Raw genomic sequence first — 15,928 nt, 5'->3', positions numbered from 1 at the left:
GGTTCCCAGGAGTTCCCTGGTTCTTACTCAGCTCTTTGCTCCTGTGCTGCCTCACCCAGCCTTCCCTGGTCTGTCGGGTTGGGCCACCCTTGCCTGGAGAAGTTTCCATTCGGTCTGTGAAGGGACGCAGCTGCTCCTGTCTGCTACACCCTTTCTCCTCTACCTCTCCACCTGGCTTCTCCCCCATTCTGGAGTATTCCACTCCACCCCAGACACTGCCTGGAGACCTGTCTGCTTCTCTGTCTCTCCCCGCCACCCGGCCCCAGCTCAGGACTTAGCACCTGTCTAGGAAGCCTGGTTTCTCAGTACCCCTTGGCATCTCCCAAGAGGTCTAAAATCTCTTCTTGCTCCGAGAGGGACTTCATTCGGAAGAGCTGGTGAAGACTGTTGATCTTGGCATTGCCGGGCTTCTTCAGGAAGTGAGTGCGTTGATAGCCATGACCCCTGGGTCCTGGTACACCTCTTGAGCAGCTCCACACCAAGCAGAGCTCTCTCAGACCAGGCCACCCCGAGCCCGATCCCATCTTGGGGAGTTTGTCTTGGCAGGGTTCCCTGGACAGGGCAGGCAGTACCTGCTCTGGACTGAGCCCACTGACAGTGTAGGGAAGGCAGCTGTGTGTGCCCCTGCAGAGCCACCTGGGAAGCAGCTGGCTCTGGACAAAACTGTCCTGGGTACAGCCAGCAGGGTCCCTGGACATGTCCAGCAGCCTCCAGGCCCAAACGCACATCAGACCCTCTGGGCGGAGCCTTTCGCACACAGCGAGAGGAGCCTGGGAGCCCACTGTGGACGAAGCCTCCCTGGGCGGCTCCGGTGCCCGCTGACCCGCGTCTGGCGGCGCGCCCGCGCGCTGCCCAGGCCTGCCGGGCGTTTATCCCCGCAGCCGCCAGCAGGGAGCTCCCTTTCGGCTCCGCTCGCGCGGTCGCGGGGGGCGGCGCTGCGCTGCGCCGCGCCGCGCTCCAGCCCCGACCGGGCCGGGGTCGCTGGATGCCGCGTCTCCGCTGCTGCTGCCTGCCCGGCGGGCTCCGGCGGCCGGTGAGTGCGGGGCGGCGGGGGCGGTCGCTCGATGGTGGGCCCTGCCGGGTGGGGCGGCGGGGTGAGCTCCAGCCCGGCAGGCGGACGGGCGGACGGGCGGGCAGGCGGGCGGCGGGGCCCGCCGGCTCCTCCTCCCGCGGCCGCTGGAAGCAGCGGCCCGGACTCCCGGCTCCCGTCCCTGGTGGCGCCGCAGAGCTCGACGCCTGAGGGTGGGGGCCGACCCGAAGGGGCAGCGAGGGCAGCGCTGGCCCCCTTTGGCCAGCATGGGGGACGCGGGGCAGCAGGACAGGGTGGCCTTCAGTTTGGGGGTGGGGGGATTTGAGGCTTGGAGGAACCCAGGTGGCCCAGAGCTACGGGGTGGAGGGAGCCACCTCAGGGGTGGGGGCTTCCCAGGGCCAGGCCCGGGACTCCCAGATACAGCGGTCGAGCGAGGCGCTGAGGAAGGCAGTGGGGAAGGCGAGCACCTCCACAGAGCCCTTTATCCCTCCCAGTGGCCTTCACCCTTTCACTGCCAGGCCGCCAGCGGGCTCCGCTCAAAGGAGCAGCTGCTAGACAGCTGGCAAAACAATGGAGACCCCGCTTCCCGGCCCCCTCCTCTGGGGGCAGATGATGGGGGCGGGGTGGGCGAACGGCAGGCCTGGGAGCTTAGGAGCGCAGGCGCTCCCCTGGGGCCGGCTGCGCACCTCACCTTGCCTGCAGAGGGGTGGGGTGCGTGTGGGAAGGTCGGACCGCCTGCCCTGCCCAGGCCTCTGCGAGAGCGCGCCCTGATGCCCCGCCCTGCGAACCTGTCATGCCAGTTGCTTCGCCAATGGGAAGGGGAGGTAGCAGGGTCAGCCGCCCTGCCCTGCCCGCCGCCGACAACCCCCGTGCCATGGGAGGCGGGCGCGAAGCTTGGTACCAAGGCTGGTGAGGAGTGGGTCATGTCCCTGGGTGAGATAAGGCCCGCAGGGACGCACGCACGGTGGGGCTTTGTGGTGGGGGTAGAGGGGTGTCGCCCAGTTTGAAGGCACATGTGTGCAGCTGATTAGTTGGAAAGGCTGCCGCCCTGTGGGGGCGAAGGTGGAGGTGAAGACAGCCCGTTTGTGGTTTGAGCTGGGACTCATTTTGCCTGGTCACTTGGCCAGTGGGGCATGTGTTTAGCTGTGGGTTCACACTTTGCTGCGAAGCACCCTCCTGGCTGGGGCCTTCCTGCCCACGGTTGGCCCCCTAGCATTGTAGGCTTGGTCCCTTGACCCCACTCCGCCTTGTCGGTGACCTGTAATCCTTTGCTTTGGTTTCATTTTGTCTTCTGGAGTCCCTGATCTGTCTGTGGCTGAGGCGGCTTTGGGCGTGTGAGTGTGTGCGCTGTGCTCTGTGGCCGTGTTGGAAGGGACAGCAGTCACCCTGGCTGAGACTGCTTCAGCAGGACACTGACTCTGGAGGGCATTGAATCAGTGCCTTGCTTTTGCTTACCAGCTCTGGAACCTTTTTCTGGAGCAGGTTGGTGTCCTGTTGTCATGGCAACAGGCCTGGCCTACCATTTCCCACCTCTTTTATTTTATTTTTTGGTTCAGGGGCTACTTTCTATTCGAGGATACTGAAAGTCTTTCTCCTGAGATCTCTGGCTTCCTGAGAAGCCTGGCTGGCTCCTCGTCAGTGGCCTGCCACCTCCTCAGCTTCCCCTCGTCCTTTTGTGATGAGGACTTTCCAGGAAACATCCTCCTGGTTGCTGGACATGACCCGACTGGTTATATATAGCCGTGGGTGGAGGTGTGCTTGTCCATTTGGGGTTGAGGACATAATGGTTGGGGCCTGGATTCTAGGAAGACAATGGCTTTGGGGTAAGCTATTATGAGAGGAAGACTCCCAGGGGATTGAGAAGGGTTGTGGCTAGGGGCGGCAGGTGGGCGTGGGAGGGGTCAGAAGCTGGTGGGCACTTCCTTTGGGAGCTGTGAACTTGGGAGAGTTGATGGCGGCATGCCTGGCAGCTCTGAGGGTCAGGTTTGTTTATTCCCTGCTGCTCTGGTTCAGGTGCCAGGGCACATGCCCAAGGACCTCCTCCAACCCTCACTCTCCCAGAAGACTCCCGGGGATTATGGCCTCCTTGACCACCTGCCTGGGCTGTGCAGCACACTCCTGGATGGTCTGGACAGCCCGCCTGTTGTCTGCCCTACCCCCCACTGGCCCTGCTGGAGGCTGCTCCTTGAGGGGTGCATGTGTCCCCAGAGGTTGGACCTGAAAACTCTGGGGTCTGCTGGGCACAGGTCCACGGAGGTGCACCGGGTGGAGCAGACCTGGGAGTGCACCTGCAGGGGAGGAGCAGGGAGTTCCTGGAGCTCAGCGGGGCTGCTCTGGCTCCTTCAGACCAGACATCCATCCCAGGCAGACCCCTCACCTGGTATGGACACTGCAGACAGGAGCCAGAGCATCCATGTGAACTGGGCCCCTCCCCGGCCTCTCCTGGGTGCGGTGGGGGAAAGCTGGGGGCTCTGGTTCAAAGGTGGTTTTCTTGAGTGAAGGTGCGGGCCCAGCCCACTGTGTGCTGTGACCCACCAGTGCTTGCACAACTCAGGATGCATCTTGGAGTTTGAAGTTCTGCTTTGAGCCAGGCCTGGGGGTTTTATATCTGCCCAGTGCCCCCCACCCCAGCGCCATCTCCCCCTTTATTGAGGTGCCGCTGCCAATTTTTGAGGTAGTCTGATGAGAAGCTGGTGTACAGAGGTGGGCGCTGGCCGGGGGAGGGGGGTTGCCACTCTGCACCCCTCCTCCCCTGCCCTTTGTCTTGGGCTGGGGCCACACAGCACTTTAAGTTGCGGGCTGCTGATTTTACAGGGCCCAAAGCCCCTGCCCTCTTCCAGGTACTTTATCATCATTTACGAGGGATTATTTTTATTATTCTCTGGTTTTTCAGAGATGTAGCAAGAGGGACTCAAGGTCACACAGTGCGAGGGAGGCAGCACGGGATTAGAACCTGTAGTTTGTGGTTGCTCAGAAAACCTCTCAACAGAGGCTTGGGGCCAAGTCAGCTCGCCGGCCCTTGGAGATTTATAGTTGAAATAGCGGAGGCCAGCAGAGGGGACGAGGCGCTCTCAAGGTCACACGGGAGGGGGTGGGGAGAGGTGCGGGAAGCGCGCGCGAGGCGGGCGGCGGCGGCCCGGAGTCACGCCCTGGAAGGCCCGCAGGGGACCTGGCTGGGCTGCTGGCGCCTCTCCCGCGCTGTTTCTCCCGGGACCCGCGGGCTCACCGCGTTCCAGGGGAGACCGTATCGCGGCGAGAGGCGCCGCGGGCCGCACCGGCCGCACGGAGAGGCCGCGGGCCGCCGGACTCGCGGCGCTGCGGCGGGCCGGCCGGCTGCTGTCATGTGAGAGGCGGGCGGTCGGAGCACACCTGGAGCCAGATAAGCTCCGTGTGACCTGGCAGTGAGTCACAGGGCGCTGCGGAGCTCAGCAGAACCGCGGGAGCAGGCTCGGCAGCCGCCGCCCCGGGCTGGGCCAGGCGGGGCCGGGCCAGGCAAGGTGCGGGGGGACCCCCGCAGGCCGCTTCTGCAACCCCCGGTGCCGGGCCGGCGCCGTGCTAGGGCCTCAGGACTGTAGGAAACTGCCACTCTGGGAGGTCAGAGGCCGAGGGAGGGAGGCCGGCCCTCTTGGGAAAGCATTTCCTTTGTATTTATTTATGAGTGTGGTCTGCGGGTGGGGGTGGGGGCCCAGTCCTCCCCCTCCTCCGTCCTGGGATCTGTTTCCTGGAGCTTTTGCTTTGCCTGCTGCAGAGTGACCCATTTAAATCTGTCCCCACTGAAAGCCTCGGGACAACAGTGCCATCAGTTAGCTGAGTCCCCCAAGTCGCTGAAAGTTTCCAGACAGGAAGGCCAGCCTTGAAGTGCCACTCCAGCCCCACTCCCAGCGCCCCACTTCCCAGCCGATGCCAGCGCTGCCTGCTCTCTTGTCAGCACTCTTCCATCTTTCAGCTTTTTCCTTTTTAATCTTTAAAATCACCAAAGACACGTGCTGAGAAACAGCTGAGTCAGTAGGAGGTGTTTTAGGTAGAAAGCTAGGTGTTAGCCCTTTTCCTCCATGCCCCAGAGATAACCAGTCGAGTCCCAGCTGCTCCACTTGCGATCCAGCTCTCTGCTATGGCCTGGGAAGGCAGCAGAAGGTGGCCCAAGGCTTTGGGCCCCTGCACCCACATGGGAGACTCGGAGGAAGCTCCTGGCTCCTGGCTTCGGATTGGCACAGCTCCGGCTGTTGCGGCCAACTGGGGAGTGAACCAGCAGATGGAAGACCTCTCTCTCTGCCTCTCCTTCTCTCTCTGTGTAACTGTGACTTTCAAATAAATAAATAAATCTTTAAAAAAAATCCAAACAATGTATATGTAACCCAGGTTTGCTTTGGTCCTTCTCTAATCCCAATTTCTTCCCAGAGCATCTGTTTTCCTAACCAAATGCAAATGTTGTAGGTGATGTGCATATCCACATGTATACATCGTTTTTTATTTGTTATTTATTTATTTATTTATTTATTTATTTATTTATTTATTTTTTGCCGGGCAGAATTAGACAGTGAGAGAGAAAGACAGAGAGAGAGTTATAGGCAGTGAGAGAGATACAGAGAGAAAGGTCTTCCTTCTGTTGGTTCACTCCCCTAATGGCCGCCACGGCCGGTGCTGCACTGATCCAAAGCCAGGAGCCAGGTGCTTCCTCCTGGTCTCCCATGCGGGTGCAGGGACCCAAGTACTTGGGCCATCCTCAACTGCCCTCCCGGGCCACAGCAGAGAGCTGGACTGGAAGAGGAGCAACCTGGACAAGTACCCGGCGTCCACATGGGATGCTGGCGCTGTAGGCAGAGGATTAGGCAAGTGAGCCACAGCACCGACCTACATAATTTTTTTAATGTTATATACTATCTTGTGACTTTTTTTTTCATTCAACAAGGTAGTATAGAATCTTTCCAGGTCAGTGTATACAAATCTACCTTATTATTTCTTTTTAAAGATTTTATTTATTTGAGAGACAGAGTTAAAGACAGTGAGAGGGAGAGACAGAGAGAAAGGTCTGCCAACTGGTGGGTCACTCCCCAATTGGCTGCAACAGCCAGGGCTGTGCCGATCCGAAGCGAGGAACCAGGAGCTTCTTCCGGGTCTCCCACACAGGTGCGGGGGCCTAAGGACTTGGGCCATTTTCCACTGCTTTCCCAGGCCATAGCAGAGAGCTGGATAGGAAGTGGAGCAGCCAGGACTTGAACTGGCACCCATATGGGATACCGGTACCCACTATGCCACAGCGCTGGCCTCCCAGTTTGTACTTTCACCAACAAGGCAACTCCTTGCTTCCCATTTTCCTAATTTTTGAATGTTATCAACCTGGATAGCTTTTACTAAACTGCCCAGTGAAACACAGTAACTTCTGTTTCACACGTCTGTGAACGCTACTGAGGCCATTGTGTTTCTCCTCCTGTGAATTACCCATCTGCACCCTTGGCAGGAGCTGCATGGGCCTCTGGACCCTGCCAGCGTGTTCCAGCTTGGCCGCATACTCACTGAGTCGTCCTCACTTCTGTGGGCTCTACTTTCAGATATTTTCATCACACCTGTGACTGTGATGCTAATGCTCCTTGTGTGCTCTGTTATCGCCCCTACCATCCCGTGCCCTCGCAGAGTGTGCCTGGTTGCTATTGGCACCATTCTCGAGACCCCCCATGGGCTGGGCATTGTGCGAAAGATGCGCGCACGCGCACACACATTTCATTCCACGCCCACTCCTGATACAGCAGATGCCAATGTGGAAGCAAACAGAGACATTTAGTGACTTGCCCAAGGTTGCATAGCCATGAACTTGGTTTGTTCTCACGTTTGTGGCCTGACGTCTGAGCTCTTTCACTAGGCTTATTTCCCTTTCAATCTTTTCCCTTTGGTAGGTGCTTGAGAGCTACATAATTTCCCCCAACATTTTGTCACAAAGATCTGCAAACATTCGGAAATGGTAAGGAATTTTATGGCTGATATTCCCTACCACATCCTCCTGGATTCTGCAGTTAACATTTTCCTATCCTCACTTTATCATTTATTTAGCTCTTGATCCATCTATCAAGCTAGAACACATCTCAAAGTAAATTACCATCATCAGGACACTTTAGCCCAAATGGTTTAACATTACCTGGAATCCAATATTTGTTTATAGTTTTTTTTTTTTAACTTTTGGATGACTATGTACATACAATGAATGCACAAATCTTATGTGCACCTTTTTTTTAAAAAAAGATTTTAATTGCTTATTTGAGAGGCAGAGTTATAGACAGAAAGAGGGAGAGACAGAGACAAAGGTCTTCCATCTGCTGGTTCACTCCCCTGATGACTGCAACGGCTGGAGTTGGCCTGATCCAAAGAGAGAAGCTAGGAGCTTCTTCCAGATCTCCCAGATGGGTGCAAGGGCCTAAGCACTTGGGCCATCTTCCACTGCTTTTCCAGGCCATAGCGGAGAGCTGGATTGGAACAGGAGCAGCCAGAACAGGAACTTGAGCCCATATGGGATGCCGGTACCACAGGTGGAGGCTTAACCTGCTACCCTACAGTGCTGGCCCTTGCACAATGATTGTTGTAAATCTATTTATTTATTTGAAAGTCAGAGCTACAGAAAAGGAGAGATAAAAAGAGAGATCTTCCATCTGTTGGTTCATTCCTCAGATGGCTGCCAAAGCCAGGAGCCAGGAGCTTCTCCCAGGTGGGTAGCAGGGATCCGTACACTTGGGTCATTGTTGCTTTGCCAGGCAGATTAGCAGGGAGCTGGATCAGAAGTGGACCAGCCGGGACATGAACTGGCACCCATGAGGGTTGCTGGCATTGCTAAACCATGACACGGACCACTCTGTGCACTATTTGATGACAGTTGACGAATGCATGTAGCTGTCAACATACAGGACATGAACAGAATCCCAGATAGTCCCCTCCTCCCCTTCTCAGGTGGGCCTCCCACCCCCTCACCCCCCATCACCTAAAGGGAACTGCTCTTCTGATTTCCTTTCACCTTAGATTAGTTTTGCCTGCGATGGAGCTTCATAGAACCAGAATCACAGCAATATCTGCTTTTTCCCTCGACTTCTTTCCTTTTGCGCTGGCATCATGTTTTTAAGATTGATTGGCTGGCACCGTGGCTCACTAGGCTAATCCTCCGCCTGTGGCGCCAGCACACCGGGTTCTAGTCCCGGTTGGAGCGCCAGATTCTGTCCCGGTTGCCCCTCTTCCAGTCCAGCTCTCTGCTGTGGCCAGGGAGTGCAGTGGAGGATGGCCCAAGTGCTTGGGCCCTGCACCCCATGGGAGACCAGGATAAGTGCCTGGCTTCTGCTGGATCAGTGTGGTGTGCCGGCCATTGGAGGGTGAACCAACGGCAAAAGGAAGACCTTTCTCTCTGTCTCTCTCTCTCACTGTCCACTCTGCCTGTCAAAAAAAAAGAAAGAAAAAAAAGAAAATTGATTGCTGTTGGTGAGTGTATTGGTCATTGTTCCCTGTTTCTTACTGAGTAGTATTCCATGTGTCCATTCTCGTTGCTGACACCTGGACACACATTTGAGTGGAATGTTCCTTGGCTTCAAGATGCTTATAAAGTGATAAAACAACTGAGTTGACAGATTGTACTTAGCTTCCTTTTTAGGGATGAGGGGGTCAAAATAATTTAGGTACTTATCCTAATTTACATGCACATCTTTCCTCCACCTAAAGTTAGGAGAAGCTTCCTGGAGTAGGATGAGGAAAGACAGGCAGAGAAAGAGGTCAGAAGAATCCTCCAGTTACCCTCACTGGCTGAAGAGGGAGGGCGAGGGAGGAAGGGAAGAGGGGAGAAACTGCAGCGTGAGATGGGGAAGGAGGGAGGAGGCGGCGGGGTCAGACCCGCAGGAGACAACTCGAGGACAGAAGGTGCTGGCAAGTCCAAGGTCGACATAAAGATGACGGAGCCTAGCTCTCCAGCACATCCGGGGTTCAGAAGCGCAGGAGCGGCCGTTGCTGTTGCAGCTGCACTGCAGATCTGGGCCTGGGAGGAAAGACTGCAGGCAGCCAGGTCGCTCCAGTGTGTGGCGCAGGAGAGAACCGGTCCACAGCCCAGCCTGGAGACTGTGGGATGGCTCTGCAGAGGGGCTGGCTTGTGAGCTATGCAGAGAACAGTGGCAGGCAGGAGTGGTGAGGGTGGGGCTGACGTAGCCTCAGCTCAGCTTCTGAAGGCCCCAGCGTTGGGATGAGAGGGGTGCCTTTGCAGAAGGTTAATGACTAACCTGTGTCCACAGGAGACTCAGATATGTGGAATCTGAGAGCTAGAAGAAGCCTGGATCATCTCGTTCCGCCTTGAGCAGAGTGTCGGGGTAGGGTCCTCCAGCTTCCCACCTGGGGCGCCCCTGTGCTGCTGCTGTGCCTGTGCGATGGGACATCGAGGCAGGACTGGGGTAAAATGACTCCTCAGGGACTTTTCCAGCCCAGAGATTCTAGAATTCTGGAGACTGCTTTCCGTTGAGACTGCCCAGCTCTCCAGCCCCCCAGCCAGGCTAGGGTAAGGATTGCGGAGGGAGGACTGGGCATCTTGGCAGGACAGTGCTGTGGGGAGCTGGTTCATTCTTCATGGTGGGACTGTGGTGGAGGTGTTCTTGTTTGCCTGCTGGAAGCCCCAAAGGTGGGTTTCTGCCTTTATTTGCCCCAGAGCCACCCCTGGAGCCATCTTCTCAATAAGTCCTTTATGACTGTGTGTAGTGGTAGATGAAGGGGGAGGAGGGTGGTGACCAGCCTGAGATCCCACGTCCTGTTATGTGGCAGGCCTGTGCCTCACTCCTGCTGAATGCCCAGGAGGAGAGGGAGCCCTGAAGAGAAGGTATCACTTGTCAGACTCTGCCCCGCCCCAGTCAGTCCAGACCCAGCTGGGCAAGGCTGCCCTGTGGACCTTTTTTTTTTTTTTTTTTTTTTAAAGATTTACTTATTTATTTGAAAGGCAGAGTTACAGAGGTAGAGATAGAGAGAAAGAGAGAGGTCTTCCATCCGCTGGTTCACCCCCAAGATGGCCACAAAGGCTGGAACTGGGCCGATCTGAAGCCAGGAGCCAGGAGCTTCTTTCAGGTCTCCCTATGGGTTCAGGGGACCAAGGAACTGGGCCATCTTCTACTGGTTCCCCAGGCTATAGCAGAGAGCTGGATCGGAAGTGGAGCAGCCAGGACTCAAACTGACGTCCTTATGGGATGCCGGCACTGCAGGCGGTGGCTTTACCCGCTACACCACAGTGCTGGCCCCTGTGCACCTCTTTTTAATGAATCTTTCTTCACTTTATTTGGAAGGCAGAGAGACAGAGAGTGGCAGAAAGCCGTCTTTGATCCATTGCTTCAGTTCCAAAACACCCACAACAGCCAGGCTACAGCCAGAAGCCTGGAACTTCTACCCAGGTCTCCTATGTAGATAGCAGGGACCCAAGTCTTTGAGCCATCACCTGCTGCCTCCCAGGGTTTACATTAGCAGGTAGCTGGATTAGAAGCAGAGTGGGGGTGGCTGGCGCTGTGGCTCACTTGGTTAATCATCAGCCTGTGGCACCGACATCCCATATGGGCACCAGGTTCTAGTCCCGGTTGCTCCTCTTCCAGTCCAGCTCTCTGCTGTGGCCCAGGAGGGCAGTGGAGGATGGCCCAGGTGCTTGGGCCCTGCACCTGCATGGGAGACCAGGAAGAAGCACCTGGCTCCTGGCTTCGGATCGGCGCAGCACCAACCGTGGTGGTCATTTGGGGGGTGAACCAACGGAAGGAAGACCTTTCTGTCTGAATCTCCCTCTCACTGTCTATAACTCTACCTGTCAAATAAATAAATAAAAAGATTGGAAAAAAAAAAAAGAAGCAGAGGAGGGGCCAGCATTGTCACGTAGCTGGTAAAGCTGTAGCCTGCAGTGCCAGCATCCCATGTGTGCGCCAGCCAGTTCAAGTCCCAGCTGCTCCACTTCCAATCCAGCTCTCTGCTATGGCCTGGAAAAGCAGCGGAAGATGGCCTAAATCCTTGGGCTCCTGCATCCACATGGGAGACCTAGAGGAGGCTCCTGGCTTCTGGCCCCTGGTTTTGGATCGGCACAGCTCCAGCTGTTGTGGCCAGTTGGGGAGTGACCCAGTAGATGGAAGACCTCTCTCTCTCTGCCTCTCCTTCTCTCTCTGTGTAACTCTGACTTTCAAATAAAGAAATAAATATTAAAAAGAAGAAGAAGAAAAGCAGTGGAGGAGCTGGGACTTGAACCAGGCCCTCTGATGTGCATCATGGGCATCCCCAACTGCAGCCTGAGTGTTGGACTAAATGTCTGCCCCGTATGTCCCTTGACTCCCAGCTTTCTGTCTTCCAACTCCCAGGTACTGTGCAGGGAGCATTTAAAATAAAACATTTAGAGAGAACATCATTTTAGCAAGTAGAAACAGGTCAGAGAGGGAAAGGGGTTCTTGCTAGGCCCACGGGGAGCCAGTAACCAGCCCAGATTTCCATCTCTTTGGAGAATTCTCCAGAATTGCACCATCCAGTTTTGTAACCACTGGCCCCTTTGGGTGTGTTGAGTACTTGAACTGTGGTTAGTCTGAATTGAGATGTGCTCTAAGCGTAAAATACACACCAGGTATTAAAGACTTACTATGGAAGAGAGAATGAAAAACATCCCAGTGTTTTTATATGGATTCTATGTCGAGATGACAGTATTTTGGAGTTACTGCATTACACAAATATATAATTAAAGTCAGTGTCACCTGTTTCTTTGTACCTTTTTTTAGCCTGACTGCTGGAAAGCTACAGATTACCTCTGTGACTTGAGTTATGTTTCTTGTGGACGGTGCTGCTTTAGAGAGAAGATGCATGTGTCTGCCAGGAACCACAGGGCTTGGGGTGCTGGGCAAGGCGAGGCAATGAGCCAGTGCACTGAGCCCTTGATGAATTCCTGGGCCTTGTACCTGGATGGTGTGTGTGGGGTCCCTCCCCGGAATGAGGATCCTGGAAGGCCCTGCTTGGGTGTGGGGGTGGGGAACACAAGGCCTGGCAAGAGGCCATTGCTGGAAGCGCTTCTGTTTAGACCCTGTGTCTGGAACTCGGTGTGTGTGGGGGGTGGCTTCGCTGGAGAGAGAAAAAATAATTCCATGTGATTCCTGCTTTGGCGGTGTGGCCTGTGTCTGCTTCTTGGTCCCTGCTGGTCAGAACAAGAAAGGCTCCCGACTCCACCCCGACCAGGGTTTTCTCATTCTTGTCCCCGTATTGGGTGTGATGGGGTGTGGGTAGGTTGGCGCCACAGGTGCCTGTGTCTCGGAGCTGGGATTTTCTCTGCATCGCCACAACTTTCTTCCTGAGGCTATATTTAGGTGTTGGGCGAGGGAAAAGGATGTGAGTTTTTCAGGATCCTGTTTATCCAGCAGACCCCGCCCCGCCCCCACCTCACAGCTGCCTGTCCTGTGTTCAGTCTGGAGCTTCCCCTTCCTTCCCTCCCTGCCCCACTCCGGGCACCCAGGGCCTAGACAGAGCACAGACTTTGCCACCGAAGCTCCGCATTGCCACTGGGCAGCTGGGTGGCCACGGACATGAAGTCTGTTTTCTGAGCTCTGTGTTTCTTGCTTAGAAAATGGAGAGAATTGGGGCCAGCACTGTGGCATAGCGGGTAAAGCCCTGGCCTGCAGTGCCGGCATCCCATAAGGGCGCCGGTTCTAGTCCCGGCTGCTCCTTTTCCGATCCAGCCTTCTGCTGTAGCCTGGGAAAGCAGTGGAAGATGGCCTGAGTCCTTGGCCCCTGCACTCATGTGGGAGACCCGGAAGAAGATCCTGGCCCCTGGCTTTGGATTGGCAAAGCTCTGGCTGTCTCCAGCCATCTGGGGAGTGAACCAGTGGATGGAAGACGTCTTTCTCTCTCTCTCTCTTTCTCTCTCTGCCTCTCTGTAACTCTGTCTTTCAAATAAAATAAATAAATCTTAAAAAAAAAAACAAACAATAGAGGGAATGGTCCTGCCTTGCATGGAGCCTGTGAGGGTCAAATGAGAGCTGTGTGTCCAGTGCCTGGCCTGGGCACTGAGTAAGTGCGGGTTCCTTTGAGGTCTTGTTAGGCAGCGGCTGAGGATGCTGCCCGAGGATTACAGGCTTAGCAGGGGCCCCAGAGCATGTGGTGTCTGTTGCTTCGGGACTGCAGCTGTGGTGGGTGGGTGTGGTGCTGCCTTCTCCCTTCACATCTGAACCTTCAGTCGGGTCCCAGGTTGATGTGACACATCCTCTTGCCAGGAGGCCAGGGGTCTTGAGGCACACCCGAGCCGTGGTCTCTCGGAGCTTAAAGGCGAAGTCAGGCTTGGAAGTCTGGACTTTTACCACTGTGTTCAAACCTCGAGATTCCTTCGTTTGTGAAGTGGGATGATATCAGTACCCACCTGTGGAAATGCTGTGGGGATTTAGTTAGCTGAGCTTTTGTTGTGTGACACTTGCACTCTGGACTGGAGACACAGGCAGTGACTGCTCAAATAACCTTGCTCTGTGTGTGTTTCTGTTGCAGCAGCGAGGTGGGGTACACAGGCCCTGTGGCAAGCACCCATATAGTCCTCTGGGGTGCCACCCCTAAAACAGCACCCTCACCATGTTTAATCTAATGAAGAAAGACAAGGACAAAGATGGCGGGCGGAAGGAGAAGAAAGAGAAGAAGGAGAAGAAGGAGCGCATGTCGGCGGCAGAGCTGCGGAGCCTGGAGGAGATGAGCCTGCGCCGCGGCTTCTTCAACCTGAACCGCTCCTCCAAGCGCGAATCCAGGACGCGCCTGGAGATCTCCAACCCCATCCCCATCAAGGTGGCCAGTGGCTCCGACCTGCACCTCACCGACATCGACTCGGACAGCAACCGGGGCAGCGTCATCCTGGACTCAGGCCACCTGAGCACAGCCAGCTCGAGCGATGACCTCAAGGGGGAGGAAGGCAGCTTCCGGGGCTCTGTGCTGCAGCGGGCGGCCAAGTTCGGCTCGCTGGCCAAGCAGAACTCACAGATGATTGTCAAGCGCTTCTCCTTCTCCCAGCGTAGCCGGGACGAGAGCGCCTCAGAAACCTCCACCCCCTCCGAGCACTCGGCCGCCCCTTCGCCGCAGGTGGAGGCAAGGACGATAGAGGGACAGCTGGTGCAGTACCCGGGCCCAGGCATCCCTCGCCCGGGGCCCCGGACGCGCGTCCCTGAGCTGGTGACTAAAAGGTTCCCAGCCGACCTGCGCCTGCCGCCCGTGGTGCCCCCGCCCGCCCCTGCCCTGCGGGAGCTGGAGCTGCAGCGCAGGCCCACCGGGGACTTCGGCTTCTCGCTGCGCCGCACCACCATGCTGGATCGCGGCCCCGAGGGCCAGGCCTACCGGCGCGTGGTTCACTTCGCTGAGCCCGGTGCGGGCACCAAGGACCTGGCCCTGGGGCTGGTGCCAGGAGATCGGCTGGTGGAGATTAACGGGCACAACGTGGAGAGCAAGTCCAGGGATGAGATTGTGGAGATGATCCGGCAGTCCGGGGACAGCGTGCGGCTCAAGGTGCAGCCCATCCCGGAGCTCAGTGAGCTGAGCCGGAGCTGGCTGCGGAGCGGCGAGGGAGCCCGCAGGGAGCCAGCCGATGTGAGTGTTGCCCTGGGCACCGGGGGTGAGTGGGGGTCAGGAGCGCTGGCAAGTGCCGCTGTGGTACTTAGAGGGTGCTGCGGTCGGAGCCTGGCAGGTGGAGAGCAGGGTGGGGATGCTGTACCGATCCTGGGGCTGTGCCAAGGAGCGAGGAGCGTATCACTCTGCCTTGCTGAGGGACGGGTCCCCCAGAGTCCCCTAAAAGCTCACTGTCCAGTGGAGTTCTCACCGCCCAGCCGGGCCCGTGGTTTGCTGTTGGCTTTCTGTGTTGTGGGTGTCAGGGTGACTTGATGGATGGAAGCAGGCGTGATGTTTTTCTCCAGCGTCCAGGGTGAGGCCAGCTTCTGGCTGGACTTCAGCTGCACCTGGGAGCCTTCTGGAGGGGTCTGACGCGGGTTGGCGATTGTGGGCAGAATGTTCAGCTTCGTGATACCGAGAGCAAGGCGGCGGGCTTGGGCACTGTGTTTCCTAACCCTAAGTGGGGCTATGTAGGCTAACATGTGCCACTTCTGGCCACAAGGGACACTCTGGACACCAGAATACAGGACTGCCATGTTGTTCAGGTCTTGGAGGTGAAAAAAAGGGCACACGATTTCAAATCAGGGCTGTCACAAGCGTCTGGGACGCCCAGGGAGACGGCTCCCTCGTGAGTGAGGTCGTAGAGATGGCAGGGGCTGACCGTGGAGGGCCGTGGACATCGTGGTTGCCGTTTAGACTTTATTCCAGGGACATGACACCCCTGGAGGGTTTGGCGCAGTGGAGTGTCTGTTCCCGATAGAGGAAAAAGTGCTTGGCTCCTAGCATCCAAATTACAGCTCCCAAAGCAGAGAAACAGAGCCCTGGGAAAGAACAGGGACCAAGCCCACAGGCACAGCGTGACCATTCCTGAGACGCCACCTAGTACCCTGCCCACACAAAACAGCAGTGCAAGGCGGAGAAGCAGGGCCTCTTGGCTAAACTGCCTGTTGAAACACACACATCCAATTTCAAATGCAAGTATCATCTCTGCTCCCGATTCCGGCTTCCCGCTAATGCAGACCCCAGGAGGCAGCAGGTGATGGCTCGGGGAGTTGGGTCCCTGTCACCCACGTGGGATACCTGGGTTGAGTTCCTGGCGCCCAGCTTTGACATGGCCCGATGCAGTCTGCTGCAGGCATTTCGGGGTGTGAACCAGTGGTCGGGAGCTCTTTCTCTCTGCCTCTCGATAACTAAATACATACATTTTCGAAAGCTTTTTTGATTTCAGTTTGGAATGTCCTGCCTGTGATAGTGCAGGAAGGACGAGCTGACCTCTCTGGCCATCCCTTCCTCCTAGCTGTGGACTTTAGACCTGCAGCC

At 56.5% G+C, this 15,928-nt stretch overlaps 1 protein-coding gene across 13 annotated transcripts in view; it reads left to right on the top strand.

The window, feature by feature from the left end:
- The first annotated feature begins 904 nt into the window (after window positions 1-904).
- The window catches only part of MYO18A (myosin XVIIIA), a 96,305-nt gene continuing 81,281 nt past the window's right edge, over window positions 905-15,928 (top strand). For 11 of the 13 annotated variants that reach the window (XM_051825385.3, XM_051825383.3, XM_051825390.3 and 8 more), the window contains exons 1-2: window positions 905-1,033; window positions 13,511-14,590. In XM_051825385.3, coding sequence (XP_051681345.3) covers window positions 13,592-14,590 — 999 coding nt within the window. In that variant the 5' untranslated portion in view covers window positions 905-1,033; window positions 13,511-13,591. Of the gene's footprint in view, window positions 1,034-6,926; window positions 6,987-13,510; window positions 14,591-15,928 lie in introns of those variants that run through there. The other 2 variants (XM_051825380.3, XM_070061145.2) reach the window with 2 other exon arrangements.

This window comes from Oryctolagus cuniculus, chromosome 17 (genome assembly GCF_051225735.1).
Source record: "Oryctolagus cuniculus isolate XC-2025 breed Fujian yellow rabbit chromosome 17, ASM5122573v1, whole genome shotgun sequence".
Lineage (NCBI taxonomy): Eukaryota > Metazoa > Chordata > Mammalia > Lagomorpha > Leporidae > Oryctolagus > Oryctolagus cuniculus.
This window is presented reverse-complemented; position numbering and strand designations above follow the sequence as displayed.